Source organism: Ambystoma mexicanum, chromosome 1q (assembly GCF_040938575.1).
Source record: "Ambystoma mexicanum isolate Mex_15411 chromosome 1q, UKY_AmexF1_1, whole genome shotgun sequence".
In the NCBI taxonomy this organism is placed as follows: domain Eukaryota; kingdom Metazoa; phylum Chordata; class Amphibia; order Caudata; family Ambystomatidae; genus Ambystoma; species Ambystoma mexicanum.
The window spans coordinates 32,302,488-32,323,750 of NC_090922.1; the positions used below are offsets into that span (position 1 = coordinate 32,302,488).

Sequence of the window (21,263 nt, forward strand, 5' to 3'; positions counted from 1 at the left end):
AATATGTGATGAAATACTGGATGTGACAATTGATTTTAATTTTGAGACAATAATTCTGGGGGAACGATTCCCTCTTGGATGATCTCTCTCAATGCCAAAAAAGTGGTTATTTAGAGGGGCTGCAATGGGTAAGAAAATTATCCTTCGAAAGTGGAAATCTGTTGCTACAATAAATAAAGAAATGTGGCTGAGTGAAATGCACTATTTGGCAGCTATGGAGGAACGATTGTATAGGAAACAGGGCAAGGAAGGTTTGTTTGCAAAGATATGGGGGAAATTTGTGGAGCTGTATTGATTTTGAGTTTGTAGGTTATGAGATGTGAACAAGGGGTTGGGTGGGTTTCTGTGACTTTGTATATACATTTTTCGTAAATATGTTCTTGTATTATATGTTGGTATTTTCTATTTCTGCATTGAAAATACATTTAAAAAAAAAAATAAAAAAAATAAAACAATTGCAGAAGTCAGTAGTAACACAATGTTGCAAGCCAGGATACACGATGAAGATGGGAACAGCATGATTCAGGGCCACCATGAGTACAAGATGCAAAGGAAGTCCAGCATGAGAATTGAGAAAGAGTGACGCACCGTGAATGAATGAAGTCCATAAAAGTCAAATCCAGCATTGGCCACAAGACGGTGATGGTGAAGGAAGGCACCGGGTGGGCGGGGTTTGCTAAGTGGTCAAAAAGAGCGGGAAGCAGGAAGGCACCAGGTGGGCAGGGATTGCTAAGTGGTGAAAAAGAGCGGCAGGCAGGAAGGCACCAGGTGGGCTGGGCTTAGGCCAGGTGATCTAGATCCACTTGCACCTGCTCCCCATCTGCAAAAGAAAAGAGGCTGGAGGGCTCATTAGGTAGGGAAAGAGCAGCAAGCAGGAAGGCACCAGGTGGGCGGGGCTTGCTAAGTGGGGAAAAAGAGCGGCAGGCAGGAAGGTACCAGGTGGGCGGGGCTTGCTAAGTGGTGAAAAAGAGCGGCAGGCAGGAAGGCACCATGTGGGCAGGGCTTAAGCCAGATGACCTAGATACACTTGCACCTGCTCCCCATCTACACTTGAGTAACAAGTACTGCCTGGCTACAGAGCTATTAGGGTAGGCCACAATGTAAGAAGGTTTAATCAGACAGTTAGAAATATGTTCACAGAACGAAACACTGTTACGTTTAGTGTTCAGGATGGTTAATTTGTGTTCCTTATTAATCGTGGTCAATCTAGATTTCAAACAGGATTTAACCACTTACACGTCTCCCTCCAGGGAACAATTGATACACCCAACATGCCACTTTGTATAGAGTGAAAGTGATGAGCCTAACGTCCCTAGTGATTTACAGTTATCATTTGCAAGGAATGCAGATGAAAAGCTCACCATCATGGTTCCATTATGCAAACTTTGTAGATGGTCATATAACATTACAGTTTTCACGATAAAATCATGGATAATACCATTATGTTCAAGTTCTAGATAGAGGTATTCAATGGACAATGTTTGTGGCATTCAGAGCAGACTAGGCAATATAGAACTTTCAAAGCATTTTCATGCAGTTGCATATTGGTGCCCCCAAATCTCAATTCCATAAAAGAGAATGTGGTAGACTTTTGTGGAGTATAAGAGGAGAATAGTCTCTATAAAGAGACCTCCTTGGCGGCCTATGAATTGGCAGATAGCTCAGACAGTTCTGTTACATTTGATTTTAGTTTCTGTCCAGTGCTTCTGCCACTTTAAGGTGTTTTGAACCTAAAGCCCTTGATATTTATAGGAAAGAACACATTCAAGACGAAGGTCATTTAACTTGCAGACAATGTTCTTTCACTGGTGAGACGTGGGGGAAAATGTCATTATCTTACTTTTCTCGATGTTAACTGATACAGCATATGTGGCTGCATACTCCCCTAATGCTGTGATCAACCTTTGTAGCCGTTTGGGATATGATCTATTATGAGCAGATCATCAGCATATGTTAACCAACTAGTTTGGTGTCAGCCCATTTTCAACAGGGCAAGTATGCAAGTTATTGAAAGCCATCCAGAGGTCAGCCAAGTATAAATTAAAACGTGTGGCGGCCACAATGCACCCCTGCTTCACTCTACGATGTGTGGGCATAGGATTAGACAATTTGCCCTAAGCATCTAGTCAGATATTTACGGAGGTGTTTGTATATAGCAACATCAACATCCTGAGCAGACCTGGAGGGATGTCCCATTCAGTCATCTTTTGCCACAATTTGTTTCACATCACTGCATGCCCAAGCATATTCTACCGATGTTACAAGAATCAGCAAGTTGTGAGAGGTTGAGGCTTTCTTAATGAAGCCCATTTGGTTAGGGGGGGTGGGAGAGGGGGAGTATGTTGTTCTCTGTAATTCATTCGGTTAACTCTAAGAGAAGAACCTTAGCAAACAACTTAGCAGAACATCTAGCATAGCTAACATCCTGTAGTTGGATGCCACGTTCTACAACCCTTTACAATATGGTTTTCTCGCCATGTTTCAGGAATACAACCAGAGGAGCCTATGTGAGTGAAGAGTAAGTGTAGTGCATGGGCCCACATCCCTGGGGATAATTTTACAAGGGCGTTACAAATTCGGTCGGAGCCTGCCGATGTAGAAGAGTTTAATTGATCAATTATGATAGTTAGGTCTAAGGTGGTCGCCTGGCAAGTCGAGGGAGGGAGAGGAAAAATGTCATCATTTGGTCCTGTAGATGTTAATTGCATGACCTTGACAAAGGCTGTTAGGCCTACTTGCCTGTCCTTTGCTTCTACATGCCTCTTCAGCCCTCCTCTTCGCCTCAGTCCCTATGGGATTCTGGGACATGTAGTTCTTTGTTTAGAAATGTTAGCCTTTTCTACTTTCGGTATACTTTTAAGGGTAGATTTAATTCCCTTTTTTATTTTTAAAAGAGATTAGGGGTTTCACTCTTTTTAGAGAAAGAAGATGTACAGAAGGCAACATTTCCGCTATTTCTGGTGGCGTATGTTTGATATTAAGGAGGGCATTTCATTTTGGGTATAAAATAGATTTGTTCTTCTGGTATAGTGGGGTTAGAGGTTACAATCACTTTAGTTTTAACCAGAGGCTGCGAGATATCAAAATGACATTAAGCCACAACCTATTCTGGCATAGTGGTAAGAATATCCCCTTCAGAGGAAAAATACTGTGTCTCATCCCACAGAATCTCCTCATTACCATGGGCCTTGTCTCCACCCAGGAGATCCTCCCGTAGTACAACACCCCCAGGGTTGGGATCAGGAAGCATCTGCCTTCCCCAGGCCACCTGGGAGGAGACTTTAGGCAGGGTTTTAGTGAGAGATCAGCACGATTCTTCACAATCGGCAACTTATAATACAAGACATGCTAAATTGGATATTACGAGGCACCAGCTAGTCTGCCCAGAGTGCAAGGACAGATACTGAATATGGACAGGAAAGGTGTGGGACTGAACCGGCACAAGCAGGGGTTGTTAGTTCTTCTTTGGATGTCTTTAGTTCTTATTGTCTGGAACACCTTTTAAGAGGAGTATTCGGGATTGCAATTGTGAAAGGACAACGGACTGTAATGACATCCGTTTTATGTGTTGTTTGTAAAAGAAAAACAAGAATTGTTTACAACAAAAAGGATCTGTTGAAATGTCCGTCAGAATCAAACTCCACCATCCTGTGTCATAACCTACTTCTATCCCTTAAACTACAACTAAAGAACAAGTCATCAAAAAGTTCCTCCTCCAGGACAATTACTACTTTCTCCTGGTATTAGGCGGTTATCCCCAGAAATGTTCTTTGGCAAAGTATGCCAGGCGGAATACCTCCCTTCCCCAGGCTTTTGGTTGCAACAAACCTATGTAGCAGTCAATTTCCAGAACCAGGAGAATCACTCCCTTCTCCTGGTATTGGTTCCCACACTCCAATATAGTTCGCACAAAAGCCAGGGGGAATGATTCCCTTCCCCTTGTGTCTCTTAAGGGTATCCGAAGAGCTTTCAGTTTCTTCAACAGGATCTCTCCACTTAATATCCTTTTGCCCCCTTCTTGTGGAATAAGTGTCAGGGTGTTGAAGAAGGAAGCTGATACAAAGGTGGCATGTGGTGGTTATAGACTTATTGTATAAAAAAAGGCCTCACTATACCCATCTTCTAAAAGGGGTTTTCCTGCCTCAAAACTAATACTAAAGGGTGAGTCAGAATGTCCAAATTAAACTCCACCGTCCTGTGTTAAAACCTACTTATATCCCTCACTACAACTAAAGGATACACTAACAGAGTTCCTTCTTCAGAAGAATTGCTCCTTTCTCCTGTTGCTCAGATAGCGTCCAAAAGAATATTCTCTTGCAACATAAATGCCAGGGGGAATGGCTCCCTTACCCTGGCTTGCGGGTTTCACACCCTTTATACAATTCCACATCCAGGAGAATGCTTGCTTTCACCTGGTGTAGATCTATACAGTTTCCAATAAACCAGGGGAATGACTCCCTTCCCCTGGTGTCTCCAACACAACTCCCAGTTCAGAACCAGGAGAATGATACCCTTCTCCTGTTATTGCTTTGCAGAGTTCACAACAAGGCCAGGGGGGATGATTCCCTTCCCCGGTGTCTTTAGCACGGTTTATGGTGAAAGGGTTGAATACAAAGTTTTGAAATGCAATTGTTTTGAATCAAAAGGACCGAAAAAAAAAGAAGAACAAAATAATCGAATGCACATATTTTGGGGGTTGGGGGGTCCCTGCCCAAACCCCTGTTTTTTGGGCAAAAACCACAAATGTAACCTATACCAAGGCCAAAAAAAAAGACATTTAAAAAAAGGCATTCGATCATTTTTTTTCCCGATCCTTTTGAGTCTAACGTATTGTATTCAACCCTTTTGAATTCGACCCTTTGCTTGACACCTTTAGCACAAATCCTTGTTTGCTCGGTTTACTTTTTTTGAGGTCCCAGACCCTTCCTTGTGGTCAGTGAGCTTTTTATCGCAACTGCGATGAGGAAGACTTCCTCTAATACTTTCAGGATTTGCTTTCGGGTCCCAGTCCCATCTCTGGTGGTCAGTAGTTCTGGTGGTCAGGGAGCATCGTCATCATTCAGGCATTCAGGCCGGACAGGGAACTTTATATCAGTCAACAGGTCAAAGGTGGGTGTTAGCCTGGCACATATGGCATTTACACCATTCACATCATATGCTTCCTTAGACTCTAGTAATGTTTAACAGTAACTTTTATACACTAAACATGGCCGCCGCAAGATCCATTCACAAATTGTAGCACGTTCTATTCATATTGCAGAGGGAGCTATTTAAGCCCGGCCTCCGCTGGAAATCTCACTTCTTTTCTTCCCCGCTGACAGCGGGTAATGCTACGAGCGTTTCTCCTCACAGAACCTGTAAAAGGAGAAAATAGTGACATTGTAATGTCTATTTTCCGAACTTGTCTCTTTCATCAAACTCAAGTATCAATCACACAAGTTGTTACCCACCTCAAGACTTGCTTGGTAACTGGATCCGAAAATGTTGAAGAGAAGACAATGAGGTTCCTCCTAGGGACCCCTATACCTCCGAGAGTCAGGACGCACAGAAACCCCCAGGGAAAACCCCCAAAACAACCCTGTGTCAGGCTGCTAGGGTTCGTAGAGTCCTGAAACCAGCCGGAATAAACTTCCTTTGTTCAGGCAAGGAGATGATCGTCAAGGGACCCGCAGAAATGAAAACTGTGTGGAATAATACAAAAAATGACAGGCTGGTGAATACAAGGAGTGAAAGTAGGAGAAATAAAAGTAAACAGAAAACACGGATTACCTGAGTCTTATCCGGTCTATCTTAAGGTAAGAACAAGACGAAGCAGGAATTCTGTCCTGATTCTATAGGGCTAAAGAAGGATAAGTTGGTTAACCTTCCAATAGTATGTTACAAACTGTCTTACTACCTAAAAGTGCCTCCCTTACCGTCTTTGCGATTGCAACAAAGAGAAATCCCTGTCCTGTACTTCCGGGTAGAATATCCTACTGATTCCGTGGCTATGGCTGGGGTCGGAACTGCTATTGTAAAGATAACAAAAATAGCAAAGAATAACTAATAAAAGTATCCATCGGAGATAATGAGTAAGTGGAGAGAAACTGACCACTGTGCGTAGTGTACCTGTGGAAATCACAAAAGGAACAAGGAAGATTCGTAATGAAGAAAGAACCTTTGCCTGCAAGCCCGGCGGGGTTTTCTAGCGTAAAATAAGAAAACACAAATAATTAAGAGAACAGCGTTAAGAGGGTGGTAGTAAGGAATAGGAAATAGTGGTTAAGGCAGATGGAGATCTATGCGAAACTTACGGAGCGTACAGCTTGTCGTAAAGAGAGAAAATAGCTTTACAGAAAACTACAGAATACTATAGTTTATAGAAAAGACTTACTTGACCAAAGTAATTCTCCAAAGCGGTATCGTCAGTCAGAAGTTACACTCACAGCCGCAGCATCTTCCGTCAGCAGTTATCGTTCTTAGCTGTAGCATCTTCAGCAGAAGTTTCACTCCCATCCGCAGCATCTTCCATCAGTAGTTGTCGTTCTTAGCCGCAGCATCTTCAGTAGAAGTTTCACTCACAGCCGCAGCATCTTCCGTCAGAAAGTTCGTTCAAAGTCGCAACATCTTCAGTGAGAAGTTTCTTCCGCAACCACCGCATCTTCGGTAGGTATTTTGCTCAGCTTTCCGAAAACCTGAAAACACCACCAAAGGTATTTAATTAACAAATGAATTTAACAGTTGATAAAAGACAACGTTTAATAAGCTTTTACGTACCTGAAGGTTCATCAAGTTTTCACCTCCATTATTTCCGCACTCTTCCTTGAAGGCTGCAGTTACTCTGTATAGACAAACTTACGTTTTAAAACATTTTCTCATCCTGAGTAACTTCGCGGCCATCCGCAGTCATAATTCCTAGCCCAAATCCAGAGAACCTGCAAAAAGATAAAGAGCAAATTATTAGAAAGAGAGATCTCTCCAACGTAGGAAATTATTCGAGCCCTTAAGGATTACAATTTTTTCACCAATTTACTTATCCAAAGACTCATTCTTGAAAAATATAGACATTTCAAGGCAAGAAGCAATAGAATACATCAGCTACCCACATTACCATTGTTTCTTCATCCCAACGCGCCCCTGAAGAAAAGCAGAGTGGAGAGCTCCCCTGTAAATAAACACAGGAGGGAAGGGAGAGGATTAAGGAGTTTACATTTCATGCATTACAATCTCTGTTAGTAGATGTTATAGCTTTTCTATTGTTGTCATTGTTGTTTAACAGAAAGAGAATCCTAGTGCCAAGGTACCAGGTCCACAGGCTGGGAAGGCATTACGCTCCCGAGGAGTCCAGATAAGCATTACAGGTTCTCTTTTTCCCACTGTGACAAAGAAGATTTCCTCTAATACTCTTAGTATTTACTTTTGGGTGCCAGACCCTTCTCTGATTACTCCCAGTAGCGGGCTACTCACTACTGAGGTGAGAGACAGCTTTGTGAACTAGCCTCTTCTCTTATCCTCATGTCCCCTTCGGGTCTCCCTTACCTTCTGTACCCTTGTGTGGGGTTGTAGTAAGTCACCAGTACTTCCTGGGACAGCAGGTCTTCTATCCGGCTCTTCTCCCATATCTTGCGCGGCTCCACTTTCCTGCTCAGTCTTCTGGCCGGGTTCACTCCTGCAGAACCCATCAGGGACACCCGCGGCACTTCACCAGCATCCTCTGCCCTCCGGTCTTTCGGCAGGCCTGGATCTTTCGTACTGGTTTGCCTCCACACATGCTGGCAGACTCAGCAGGGTTTGACATGACTACGCTTAACCCATTTGACAATCCTTTGTTACATTTTAAACCTTGTATTCAGTTCCTCCCATGCAGAATGTAAAAGTCCTTTGTCTCGGTTAATAACTTAATCCTCACACCTCCTCTGGGCCACCTAGTACCAGTACTAGCACAGTCAATGGCCTTCATGTCTCTGGTGCTCCTCCTTGTCGTAGTACTTCTAACTTTAGCTTTATCTCCTGTGTTATAACAATACATAGGTTTACTTTTGATAAAATGGTTCTGAACAGTGGCGAGGGCTAGGGAATGTTGGGGAGTGACAACATTCAATGCGCTGTACCCCAGGCAATCATCCTTGTCCCCAGAGGGGGAGTCCTGCATTAAATCACTGCTAGGGGGACTGTTGGGTAGTAGCCATACCTCTCTAGCCTCATGGAGAATGGCTCCCCCATGGGGAGAAGTGAGGAGACCTTGTGAATCGTCACATTAGCAAAGTCCAAAGTCCTTCTTGGGGCCTCAGTGCACTTTCCCTGCACCTGCAATGAGGATGCTTTCCTCAGATGCTTAGTACACATATGTCAGGGTCCCAGACTCTTCTTTGGTGGACAGTGGGCTTATTGATGCAAATGTGACAACCAAGTTCTCCTTTGAATCTTAGTCTACTTGTGTTGAGTTCCAAGACTCTTCTCTGGTGGCCAGTGGACTTGTTACTGCCACTGCAATGAGGACATTCTCCTCGGATGCCAGATGTACTTGTGTTGAGGTCCCACACCATTCTTTTGTGGTCAGTGGACTTTTTACTGCCACTGCGATGAGGTTTTCCTTGGAGAGCTTTCTTAAGAAATCTACAAACACCCGCCCCACCCCTTCCCCCTAGAGACAATAGAACAGAACCTAAAAGAGCCAGGAAAGAACTGTCTATCTGGGTGACCAACAAGCCAGCAAGGTCTTTTGAAGAGGAAGCTGAGGAGGAAGTACTAGAGATATCTGAAGTAGACCTCAGTGACCTTATAGAAGAAATCGAAAGAGTAGAAGATGAGCTGTGGAAAGAGGTCAGTAATTCAGAGTGGCCGAAAATTGAGAGCCAACTGGATGCAATGATAAAGCCCCTCCAGAAGGAAACCCAAAAACCGAGTGAAAATTCCCAAGCCATAGCAACGCTACAAGAGCAGAGACCATTCAGAACAATGGATAAGAAGAGAAGGGGCATCACAAGAATCCACCAAGGTTAGGGTGGAGGAGGTTGGGAGGAGTCTGAAACTTAAGGAGAAAATAAGAGCTACCCCCGTGAAACCAGAAAAGGTTGACAACAAGGAAACGGCTAAGGTCACCCAGAGATCTAGCCCTAAAATATACTTGGAGAGAATTGTTGGGTGTTCAAATACACCAGTGCTTAATAGAATAAACTCCTTACGACTACTGAATTGCATTATACTAGTGCATCAGCTATACACGAGAGACATCAGCATTGTGGAATGTGTCCTAGATAAAAGCACAGATTGGGGCATACTCCATTTGGCCACCCAATCTAAGAAATAAGTAATTCTATCTATGAAGGATAAATTCCTCCCATTGGGCTACAAGATAAGTGACTATCAGGAACGGATAACAGCCAATTGGAGAGAAGCGACGATTCCAAGGGAAATAATGAAGAAGAGTCCAGCTGAAAAGACTCAAAGGAAAGCAAGCGCTATTGAGGAAAGAGGGTTCTTGCCCATAAAAGAAATCTTGAGATCCTTGAAATACACAATAGACAATCAGGAAAAAAGTGAAGACAAGAAAAGAATGGGAAACAGTGGCAACTGTTGAGGGAGAGTCATGGGGCTGACTAGCGGGTGCTCCAAGTAGTGCTCAGGGAGAATAGATCCATGTCAGGGCTGTGGGGGAGCCACGGACGATAGCTTCCTGTAACACGAGGGGATTCCCGCTACTCTTCTCAGAAAGGATCTCAGACTTAGAGAGGTCTGATGTGTTGGGTTTCCAGAAGACGTGGTTGAGGGAAGTGCCTGTATGTGACGGATATGTTGCCTACTTAAACCCAGCTCCAAAGGGGCTAACTGGTCGACCCTATGAAGGTCTCTTAACCCTTATTAAATTGGATTTGGGTTGGAATATCACAAAAGCTGAATGTCCCAATCCATATGTACAGATCAAGGCTTTCAAACAAACGAGGTAGGCTCAGAAAACTTTGCTGCTTTTGATTAATATCTATTGGCGAGTTAACATAAGCAAGGAAACTAAACTAATTGAGTTGATTGGGAAAGCTATTGATGAAGCTCTGTGGGAAAGGGATGATGCAAGAATAGTTATTTGTGGTGATTTAAATATGAAATTATTGAGTAGTAGGGGGCATCCATTGAGAGAGCGAATGAAATGCAAGAGCGGGAGTGGATGAGTAACATGGGACCATGGGACATGCTTATGCTTAATGGCCAAACGTTAGGTGATATGCCAGGGAAATGCATATGGAAACGCAGGGAGCAGGAAACATGCATCAACTATTGTTTCATCTCTGGAAATTTAAGAGAAAAGGTGGAGACTTTCATCATTTCGCCACAGGAGTTTAGTGATCATGACCTGTTGGCTATCTCCATCTGAGGTGACATGGGGGGCAAATGTGAGGAAACAAATGGGTGAGGTGGAATTAGAAGGGGGAGGTAATCACCCAAGATTAAAACGGCGTGATGTGACACTGAGTGCAAGTTGATACATAGATTCGGCCCTAGCAGATCCTACGTGTGTGGAGTACCAGGGTATTCTTCAAGATAATGGCCAACAAGGGGCGTGGGAAAATAAAGAACCAGGGGCACAGAAGCATAGCTACGACCAGGCCTTGGTAAAGAGGAGACAACTGATCCGGAAGTCCATTAGGCAGATAAACAGAGGGGGACAGGTTAAAAAGAAAGGATAAAATTCGGCTATTTTAACAGCAATACAGAAACAGGTGTATTGGCACTGGGGTTGGAAGAGCCCAGAACGACGCAGAACATATGTTGAAGGTGCTTTTTGCTAAAAGCACAAGGAATTTGTGGGAGCGAATTAACAAAGGTGGCTCTCCTTTAGACCAGGCAATATAGTCAGCCTGGGTCGCCCATTATACAACCTTGTTTGCGGACACTGGGTGGGTAGCAAGTAAGGAGGAAGAGTCGCAGCTCCGAAGCTGGAAATTGCCTTTCATGAATTGGACGCGGAGATAAGTAATGTAAGCTCATCTCGAGCCACAGGACCTGACGGTCTATCCAACCAGAAAATGAAAATAAATAGAGGCCAATTAAGCAAATTGTTAGCAGTCTTATTCGCCCAGATCATGGCTAACAAAAAGATCCCATTCTCTTGGAGAGAGGCAAACATTGTGCCCATCTTCAAAAAAGGGGATAGGACGGTGCCGAAAAATTACCACCCTATCGCCCTCCTGGACTCCTTAGGGAAATTATTTGCGACTGTCCTGTTAAGAGATCTCAAATCATGGGCGGAGAAGAGTGGCATCCTCGACCTGAGACAAACTGGCTTTGTCAAGGCAGTAGGTACCACTCTAAACCTCTTCGTTATTAATATTCTAAACGCGGGCGCTAGAAGCAGGAACGTGCCTATACTTAGCTATTATGGATCTTGAACAGGCATTCCATGGAGTCATTAGGGAGAAGCTCTGGGCCAAGCTGAGAGCGTGGAATTGTCCAGAGGATCTGGTAGAAGCCATGGAGGCGCTCTATACAAATACCTCAGTCATAATTCGACTCTCAGGGAAAGGACACTTGTCACAAAAGATTCCAACATAGGCCTTAAACAAGGGTGTGCCCTGGCCCCCCTCTTTTTATGCTTGTATATTTCGGATCCGGCTGACTCGCAGAGGGAGGTAATCGCTTTCCCCCCAAAAATCAATCGTGTAGCAGTGCCTTAGATATTATTTGCGGATGACTTAGTCTTCTTAGACCTAACATCGATTGGCCTTCTGCGGAGGATTTGTGCTTTTAGTTCCTACTTAAATGAGAATGGTATGAAGATTAATGTCGCAAAATCCAAGGTACTGACAATGAAATCGGCGCACAAGAAAAAAAAGGGGAGATTCACATGGAGAGTGGATACTGAGCAACTTGAAATAGTGGACACCATGATCTATCTGGGGATTGTGATAAATAGAAATGTGAATGACCTGGGGCAAAACATACACTTAAGATCTAGATTTACTACATTAACTATCCAAGGAAGAGCCTTCCATAGGAAATTTGGGAGATATACAATGATCCCCATTCTTTCCTTCTATAAGCAGAAAATTGCACAAGTCCTAACATGTGGACCATAGGCTTTTTTGCAGTTGTCTTGGAAGTCATGGGAGAAACTAGAAGGCCACTTCTGGTGGACATTGCTGAGACTCCCCAATGATGTACCAATGGGTACCATTAGACAAGAGCTGGAGCTACAATCCCTAGAATCCTTGGTATTGTGGAAGTCAATTGCCTTATATAGGAAATGTGTGTATGAAACAGAACGAGTCCCCTTTGCTGTCTTCAATCCCACTAGAGAAGGGCAGGACAAACATGTAACAGTGGAGACTGAGGGTGGAAAAGATCCTAGAAGAGAAGATATAAGTCTGAGTGATTTAGCTATAAATTCCTCCAAGGTCAAGAAGAAACTACAAGAATTGGATTGGATAAACACACTGGAACAATGTGACCATGAAACTGAGTTGCACAAGAGTTGCTGAAAGAAAGGTTTAAATTTACTTCCAAAGTACCTAGCTTAGAAAAAACTAGCTTAGTGATTTGCGGTATTGAAAATGATTGAAATAGTCCTGAAGGTGAAGTGTAGGAAGAGGGGATACATGAAATGTGTTGGGATAGATGTGTTAGGATGATGTAATAATGGTAAAGGTTTATGCTCTTGTGGCCACTGTGTGGTTGTTTTCTTTTTGCTTTTTAAACCAAGCCAAGCCTCTCTCTCCTGGAACTCTGTGTCCCCTCCAGGTCTCTCATAAATCCTGTTACCTTCTTTGGGACTTCAGTAGGCCACCGGGACTTTCTGGTACTGTGGAGCGTTTCTCTGGCTAGTCGGGCTTCTCTCTGCTGCTTCTGCAGCACCGCGAGGCTGCTCCACGCTCTACTGGTTTGTTCGGCACCCTCTGCCCGTTTCATGTTCACGTCCGCTCCTTCTGGACCCACAGAGCACTCCCTCAGCGACTCGCCAACATCCCCCACTCTTTGGCATCCCCGGTCAGCCAACAGGATTTGAAACTCTTGCGCTGGATGGTTTCCACACCTGCTTCCTCTCTCGGCTCTGCTTGACCAAGTCTTCAGTCCTCATCCTCTCATACAATGTTGCCAGTCCCGTCCTCGTAGATTGTCAAAGTCCTTAGTTGTTCTTGATGGATTGATCTTCATGCCTCCTCGGGGCCACCTCGTACCATTACTAGCACAACGAATCATCTTCATGTCTTCTGTGGTGTTCTTCGTCCTGTTACTGCTGTTGTGGTTGTTTCTCCTACACTACAGAAATACATGGGTCTGCTTTCAAAGTAGTTGTTTGGCATGCAGGGATGGTTGAGGTGTGATATTGGCCAATGGGTTGTGCCCTAGGTGATCGTCCTTGTCTCCAGAGGGGGAGTCTCTCCCTGTGAGGTCCTCCTACATTAAAGCACCCCTAGCGGAGGGACTACTGGGTAGTGGTTGCACCTCACTAGCCAGACTCCCCCTTGAGGAGAAGTGATGATACCTGGCGAATCGTCACATTACCTAACCAATTAGAGGAAATCGCAAAGGAACCACTGCAAACCCCAGGTCTGGGAGCGGGTGGTTTGACAAAGAAAGTAGATTGAGCTAGGCTCATCTACTCATGGTATTTAAAAAAAAATGAAGGCAATGAAGAGAAGAGATAGCAAGTGCTTGCTTAATTTATAGAAATCCTTGTACAAAAAAAGAAGAGATCATGAAATACAGAATGGAAGAACCTGGTTTAAGCAGTGAAATCCAAAAATACATGAAATGTTTAATTGTCTCTGGGCAATTAAAAAATAATAGGCAAACGTTGGAGGCATGTATCCCACCAGGGATTGGTATGCTCATTTTGAATCCTTATACCATACACTGAGTAATGACGATCTAGGTGATGTCAACTATATACAGACAATCTAGAACACAGAGCGTGACAAAACATTTTTCATTTTGTCAATACCTGTGGTAGCTGCACTAGGGCCCAGCTGGTGCTGTGCCTTAGCTGTTAACTTTAAAAAGCTTAAGTATGTAAAGCGCTGTAACTGCTACAATTACGGGAGCATACACTGCTGAAACCTTATCTATGCACAAAGTAGATTTTCTGTAGAAAATATGTTTTGAAAAATGTTTGCCTACTTCTGGTCCGAAATGTGAATTATTGCAGAGAATTATAGAAAACCACACATCTAGGAAAAGTGTGTTAACTGTAGCTAGTGTCACTAATGCTGGTGCAGGAACCAGTGGCAGTGGGCCTGCAAATGTTACTAATAAAGAATAGTTTTAGTGATGTTTCTGATGAGGGTCCCTCGAGTGCAACTATTTCTACTGTTAACACTGCTGATGCTGAAAGTGTACTCAATTATGAAAAAAGAGAAGCTTAGCATCGAAGAATTGCATTTACAGTACAATTTGGCAAAGACGAATTCAGACAAAGTAGCAAAGGAGAAGGACAGGGCTTTTCAGCTAGAGCTTGAAAGACTGACTGGGGGTTGAAACTGCTGCAGAGGGTCTTAGAATGGCTCTGGGTCCTCCTATGATTCCTAGGGATCAGGCTGGTATGCATGATGAAATGCTTGATGTGTATGATGAAAAGTGTGGCATCATAGAATGGTTAACTGCTTTTGAATTTGCTTATGAGGTGCAAGCAGTTCAGTCTAATAAAATTGATTGGTTGCTCAGCAGGCTTCCTCAGAGTGGGTACAATGCCATCATGTAGTTGACAAAAGCTGAGACAAAGGATTTTAATAAATGAAAACAATCTCCACCCTTGATGTTTGGGAAGATTCCTGCTAAATACCTTAAGAGGTTTAGATACCACAAAAAGAAAGAGAATGCCACTTGGGTCACATATGTGAATAACTCTCTCAAGAACTTGTCTCCCGAATATACGAACTGCTGATGTCAAGGGTGGGGAAGGAGGTGGTCCAGCTAAAACGGGATTGGGAAGAGGAAGCCGGTGAATCCATGGGTGATGGGTTGTGGGTGAGGATACAGGGATACCACAAAAAAATGTCCAGAAATGTGAGATTGCAACAAATCCAGTTATATGTTACCCATAGAGCATATATGACTCCTCAAAAGATAGCTAAGTTTAAGAATGCGGGAACACAAACTTGTCCTAAATGCATGGAGGAGGATGCATGACTGGTACATATGTTCTGGGCGTGCCCAGTAATAAGAAGATTCTGGGACGAAGTAGCCCACCTCCTGGCCTGGAAAGAGATTAGTCTGGATGTGGAATCTATGTGGGCGTGTATGGTGGGGGGGGGATTACCTAGGCCGCATACATTGAAACATGTAAGTAAACTGAAAGACCTGGCTTATATACTTGCGAAGCATAGAATTGCTATGAGCTGGAAAGCAAGCACTAGAACGAATGTAGAAGCTTAGTGGCACGACTTCCGGAAATGGGCTGATGCGGAAACAGTGCTGTGGAGCGAATCAGTAAATAGAGGTGGAGATGAAGAAGTGGAGACATTAATAGCCTGGCACTTAGTAGCTACACCGTCTGGGTCTTGCCAGGCTTGCCGGGAGGACATCACTCTTCGGAGGGAGCAGAAGGTGGGGTGCCCTCTGATAGGGTGGCGGAAAGTTGTGAAAAGGGGTAGGCTCGGGATAGGGGAAGGAGTCAACGGGAGGGGGGTCGTGGACATTACGAAACTGTACATGAGACTTGAAATGTATAATTGTTGTTCACTGTTTGGTTTTCTTGGTTTTTTGTTTGTTGAAAGTAATCAAAATTGATTAAAAAAAACTCTCTCAAGAACTTATGTGGGTGGGTTGAGGGTCATACGGTAACTGCTTTTGCTTGCATGATAAATCTTGTCATGCTTGAGCACATTTTTGCTTCATGTTCCCTGCAGAGCTCAAGCAAAACTTTGCAAATTCTAAGGAGTTACATCCTAAGAAACTACGCATTGTTGCTGATATGCAAGTTTTCCATAGGGTGTCCCACTTTGCCTGGGAAAGCAGGAGCTTGCTCTACAAAAGTGTATTCCATATATCTAATTCTGGACCGAGAGGGCAGGAAGAAGGCCAAAGAACACTATGGCTAAAAGACAGGCAAACATTGCGTGGTGCAGCCATTTTAAAGTGCTAGTCACTTTTAGTAACCATTTGCACTAATGGCAAACATTGCGTGGTGCAGCCATTTTAGAGTGCTAGCCACTTTTAGTAACCATTTGCAGTAATTGCAAAAGTGCACAGTTAAAAAGTTTAAAACACTGTAGAAAAATACCTGCTGCCATCAGCCCATCCTGGACATATTGCATTTGCAATCAAAAAGCCACCACAGAAGACATTAAGGTAGAAAGTATCCTAAATACACTTCACTGTGGGGAGATATATGCAACTTTAAAAATACATGAAATCCAATGAGACAGTTTCCCAGTACTGATCGTCTTAGGGACTGATCACTTTCCCGATAAGAATGTGCAAAAATAGATGGGAAGTAAAGCAGAATGCTTTACTTACCTCCAAAAAGTTAGGACATTAGTCAAAACAAAGCAAAAGGAAAGGGTGCCCCATAGAAGTCTATGGGTGGAATGCAGCAAAAAGAAAATCTTTCCTAACAATGCTCACTGCTTTTATCCAGCAGATTCACTTTCCAGTGGATGCAGGGCTTGCTCTCTATGAGCTGCTGTGGATATCAAGGAGTTGAGGGTTTCAACTGGTTGGTTTTTGATTTCAGAGGAGTCTAAATTATGGTTTTCTTTATCAGGCTGAATACGTGATAATGAAGGAGTGCTTCAATGCGGATGATGCCACCAACAGTGGATGTCACTGATGAGTCTTGCTTAGGTTCATCGATTCAGTAATCTATGAAGGCGCTTTACTATATCTTGATGGGTTGGGGTGACCTAAACCCACCAAACAAAGCAGTGTGTGAGATTGGGTTGAGGACAGATGGAGTTTGACGGATACCTATTTGGACTAGTCAAATGAAAGTGTGATAATTCCTAAATGATCATTTTTTTATTGCCTGATAGAGGAGAGGCTTTCTTCAGGGTAGGGAAGGGGGAGGAAAAGAGGCAGGAGAAGATGCGTCTATAATGGGATTCTGAGGCGCTGCCAACAGTGTGTGACAAGACCGAAAGTGGAGGCATCAGCGGAGTGGTAGTTGAAGGTCAGATTGATAGCACAGGAATAAGAAGAGAAGCAAGATCAAATGGTGGATGTGGAAAGGTACAGTGAGAGATTGGAGTAATAGCAGCCTGGTGGGAGAAGAACATTGTAGGAATCTAGTGCATTGAAGGGTCAGTTGAAGAACGTGTGTGGAAGGGAGAATGATACCGGGTGAAAGAAAGCACCATCCCGAACGATTTTTTTGAGTACTAAGCGGGACGTGTTAGGTAAAGTATAGAAAAACCACAGGGAGTTTGTTAGAAAACACAACACTTTAGGGAAAACACAAATAGTATTAGCCAAAACAACAGACAGATTGGTGTCCTTGTTGGTGAGCTGCTAACACCCTGGTTAAGGATGCCTGAGCTAGAGAAGGGGTTAACAAGCAGAAAATAGGTAGAGAGGGACAGCCCTAGTGCCAAATCCCGCAAGAACCTGGTTAGCACTGAGATCTACCTGTGAATCCTTCAGACCTACCACTTGGAATTTTAAATAAACACCCTTAAAAAGAACTTCTTCCAGTCTCCAGCGTGGTTATTTATAGTGGGCCACCCAGTCACAAGTGATACAGAGACCAGAATTGAGGGGGGACTGGAGCAACCCGAGGAGTCGTTACCCTCTCCATTATGGTATACTTCAACAACTCCTTCATGGCAGGTAATGCCATACTGTGCATAACCTTGGCAGCAAATAACCCTTCGTTCTCTGATGGAAACAGAGATGGGGACCCGTGGTATTGACAGCAACTGCAGTGCCTAACCCTGTCCAGAAAATAGTACGATAAAGAGCGGGGATCAGAAGGAACATACTGCCATGTGATAGGGGAGATGTGGTTGATTGCATGTTAGTAGATATGCCAGTTTTTATAGGTATAGATAAGCCATAAATGCACCTCTCTTGGACAGCAATTGCAGCAATGTTGTCAGAAAGGGCTCTGCTGCCAAATACTTAACATCCAGAGATTTGGCTGCGACAACTGTGTCCACATTTTGGGTGCTCTGTACATTACCCATGGAGGCTGATGCTTTGTGATGGTCCAAGGTGTGTCCTTCAGATGGACAATGGCACGCACCGTGTGCACTATGTGACGAATCTGGACAATTTGTCCGTTCACCCCAGAGGGGAGCCACCAGCTTTTAAGGCTAGGGAGGTGAGCCCGCTAAGCAAGACACTCCCTAGGCATCTGGGCAAGTGGGACCTCACTGGGAGGGGAGACAAAGTCTCCCATTCCGATAATGAACTCCCAGTGCAACGTACGCTATCATGCCTATATGGAATTGAAAATACTGTTGTTACTTCTATTTTGAAACTACCAGACAGTGATATTTCTGGCGACGTGATGAGAAAGCCGTGGTGGGTCTGCAGACTGGTACCTGATGCCAAGACAAGCCCGGAATTCCGAGTTGCACAAGAGAAATATTTTTGCCAAGGAGACGAGCTACAGAAGGAAAGCAAACGCTCCAGAAGATGGAACGCAATTGAAAGGTTCCCAAAGAGAGAACGCAATCGAAAGGTACAAATATTGACAATCAAGGCTAGGGATGCAGACAAGGTTACGGGTGCCTGATAAACCAGAGTAGAGCCACAGTAAGCCTGCCAGTAGGCCAAAGGGCGTTGGGAAGCCCTGCAAAGTCAAAATACATTAATAATCTTAGCTGGAGAAGCCACAGGAGTTACGGGAGCCCAGTAAACCCGAACAGGCAGACGCCATAAAGAGGACCTACACGAGTAAACCTGAGGAAGAAAGCGAACCTGGAGGGTTCGAACCTGTAAGAATAAGACATGGTCACTGTCAATCACCAAGGGGGAAATGGTGTAGCCGCATTAGTCGCATTAAAGAAATCATGTGTGCGAGAAGGAGGAAACCTTATCTCAAGACTTGAGAAGCTGACAAATACAGATTATGTAGGGCCTTCAGAACTGTATGAAACGAAACTATTGAACTTTAGAAACATTTAATACACTTTTACAAGAACTCTTTGGAACTGTGTGAAACTACTATGAATCCTGTTTCCAGGGAAGAAGGATTCCAAGATTGATGAACTTTCTAAAAACCTACTTGGAGCAGGTGTCAAGTCTTGGGCCAGGCAATAGTTCCAGGCCTTGTCCTGGTCCCTTTATCTTTTTGGTCGTTTTTCCTGAAGTTGTAGGGCCAGTTATTTGGTTATGTTTTGGACAGAAAACCTTTTTCTTTGGACTTTGACATGCACCCTTAGTTAAGTTGTGTTAGGTAGGGAACCTCTCTCATGGTGATGGGGATAGTTAGGTGTTTTACTTTTATTTGAAATAAAAACCTTTGAAAATGGCACTGACACGTCCGACTCCTTCCGGTTCACACAACACGCAGTGAAAAGACAAAGCAGTTTGGTGCGTTGGCAGCCTGGACAAAGGGCACTGTATGTCTCTGAATGGGCTGGTGCAGAAATCGTGGCAACCAACTCACAGAAAAGGCTATGTCAAGACCCTGCAGGATTGGTCCTTGCACTGGACTTTGATTTTCAAACTCTCAGGTGAAGACCCGTAGGATAAGCTAGCCAGTGAAGTAGCAAGCCTTGACCTCTCTTATTAGACATGAAGAGACAGTCTAGGCAGCACCCCAAGGTTGCACTTGGAATAGTATGTGGTGTTAGGCATAGAGGGCCCCTCAGAGTCACCTTTGTAAGTGCACTCGAAAAAGCAGAGTAGTCCGGTCCCATCCCAGGTCGAACGACATCCCACACTTATCGAGCACAGGGAACAGGGTGTAGGATTCCAAAATGTGCTTCTTTAGTTTTCTAGGCAGGAGAATTTCTTTGATGGGTGGAAGTTTCTAATTAAGATGTCGGAATGTTTGACAGGTGAAGTTTCATCAAAGAAGGCAGAGTTGGTTGAATCAATCTGTAAATTCGGTCAAATATGGCTTTGTGGGATCGAGGGGAGATGCAAAAGAGGAGCTCATGGAAGGGGATGGAAAAGGGTTCTTGGAAAATTAAGAAACACACAGACATTTAGACCACTACAAGTCCTCCTTTGGTCTTGTTTATTGGAAACATTTTGTGTATACTCTGATCTGAGGAGAAGAGAATGTCGTGTGTGTGGCAACGATGTCTGTGTGGAAGATTGCATATAGCTTGTGTAGGGCAAGACGGTTTAAGTCTGTGGCATGGAGTACTGTGCAGTGTTCACTGATGATCATGAGGTGGAAAGACTACTGTGTGTGGGGAGGGAGTGAGAGTGAGAACAATGTAAGTGAGGTTGGTGGTAGGTGTCTGCAGAGTGTGGACGTGGTTATTGAGAACGAATACGATTGTGGGGATGTATAATGGGACACTATTGGCTTATGCCATCCAACAACTGCTATGCAACTTGCAGAATATTTGTTTAAAAAATGTCTTTACAACAACACAAATCAGTCGGAACACGTAATAAAAATAAAAAAAGAAGAAAAAGGCATACCTTAATACTCGAAAACCATAGATCGTTTTCATGTAGAGTAGCAACATAAAAGTAAGTAAAGAGTCCCATGGATAATGCAGCAACTCCACCAAATGTCAGAGACAGAATTTCCCATATTACAAAACCTATGCAAAAATGTAAAATAAAGACATAAGCATGCAATTGGCAAAGCTACTGTTTCATCAGTGTATCAGTTATACATTTATGAAATAAGACGGGATAAGTAAGATAAAGTTAAAGAGCTAATGTTTTGAATCCGATAAATGTTATATATATATGCACACAATATAGTGTCAGCTATAGCAACACTGCAGTTATGGTTCTTGGGCGGCTCCTGGTAAGCGCATTTTTTGAGATGGTAATCCCGTTGATGCTATTCGACAAAACCTTTCTAAACCCCTCTACATCCCACATCAAATTTCTTTGCAAACTTTAAATAGTTCTATCCAGAAGGAAAGTTTTAAAGTGGAGGGTGGGAATGAGTAGGTGGATACAGGTGTGGGTTGTGTGCGTTTTGAGGGAAACATTAGTGGTTTTGTAGCAAGAACAAGTGAGAAAAAAATACATGAGGATATATGGTCAGGGGATGCAATTCACAATGAAATGTAGGAATGAGACTGGTTAAAGGTGGACTGAGTGTTTTTACACCCACCATCATGCATTATCAGATCCAGTCCTCGATCCTAAGCTCCAAAAAAGTTTTAAAAAACAGTGTCAGAGATGGTGGTGCAAACTCACAGACTCTCAAG

General features: G+C 43.6%; 1 protein-coding gene across 1 annotated transcript in view; it reads right to left on the minus strand.

The window, feature by feature from the left end:
- Positions 1 to 21,263, minus strand: part of DPY19L3 (dpy-19 like C-mannosyltransferase 3) — a 2,003,695-nt gene that overhangs the window by 1,750,805 nt on the left and 231,627 nt on the right. Inside the window, exon 3 of the mRNA XM_069635451.1 lies at positions 20,515 to 20,639. Coding sequence (XP_069491552.1) covers positions 20,515 to 20,639 — 125 coding nt within the window. The remainder of the gene's footprint in view (positions 1 to 20,514; positions 20,640 to 21,263) is intronic.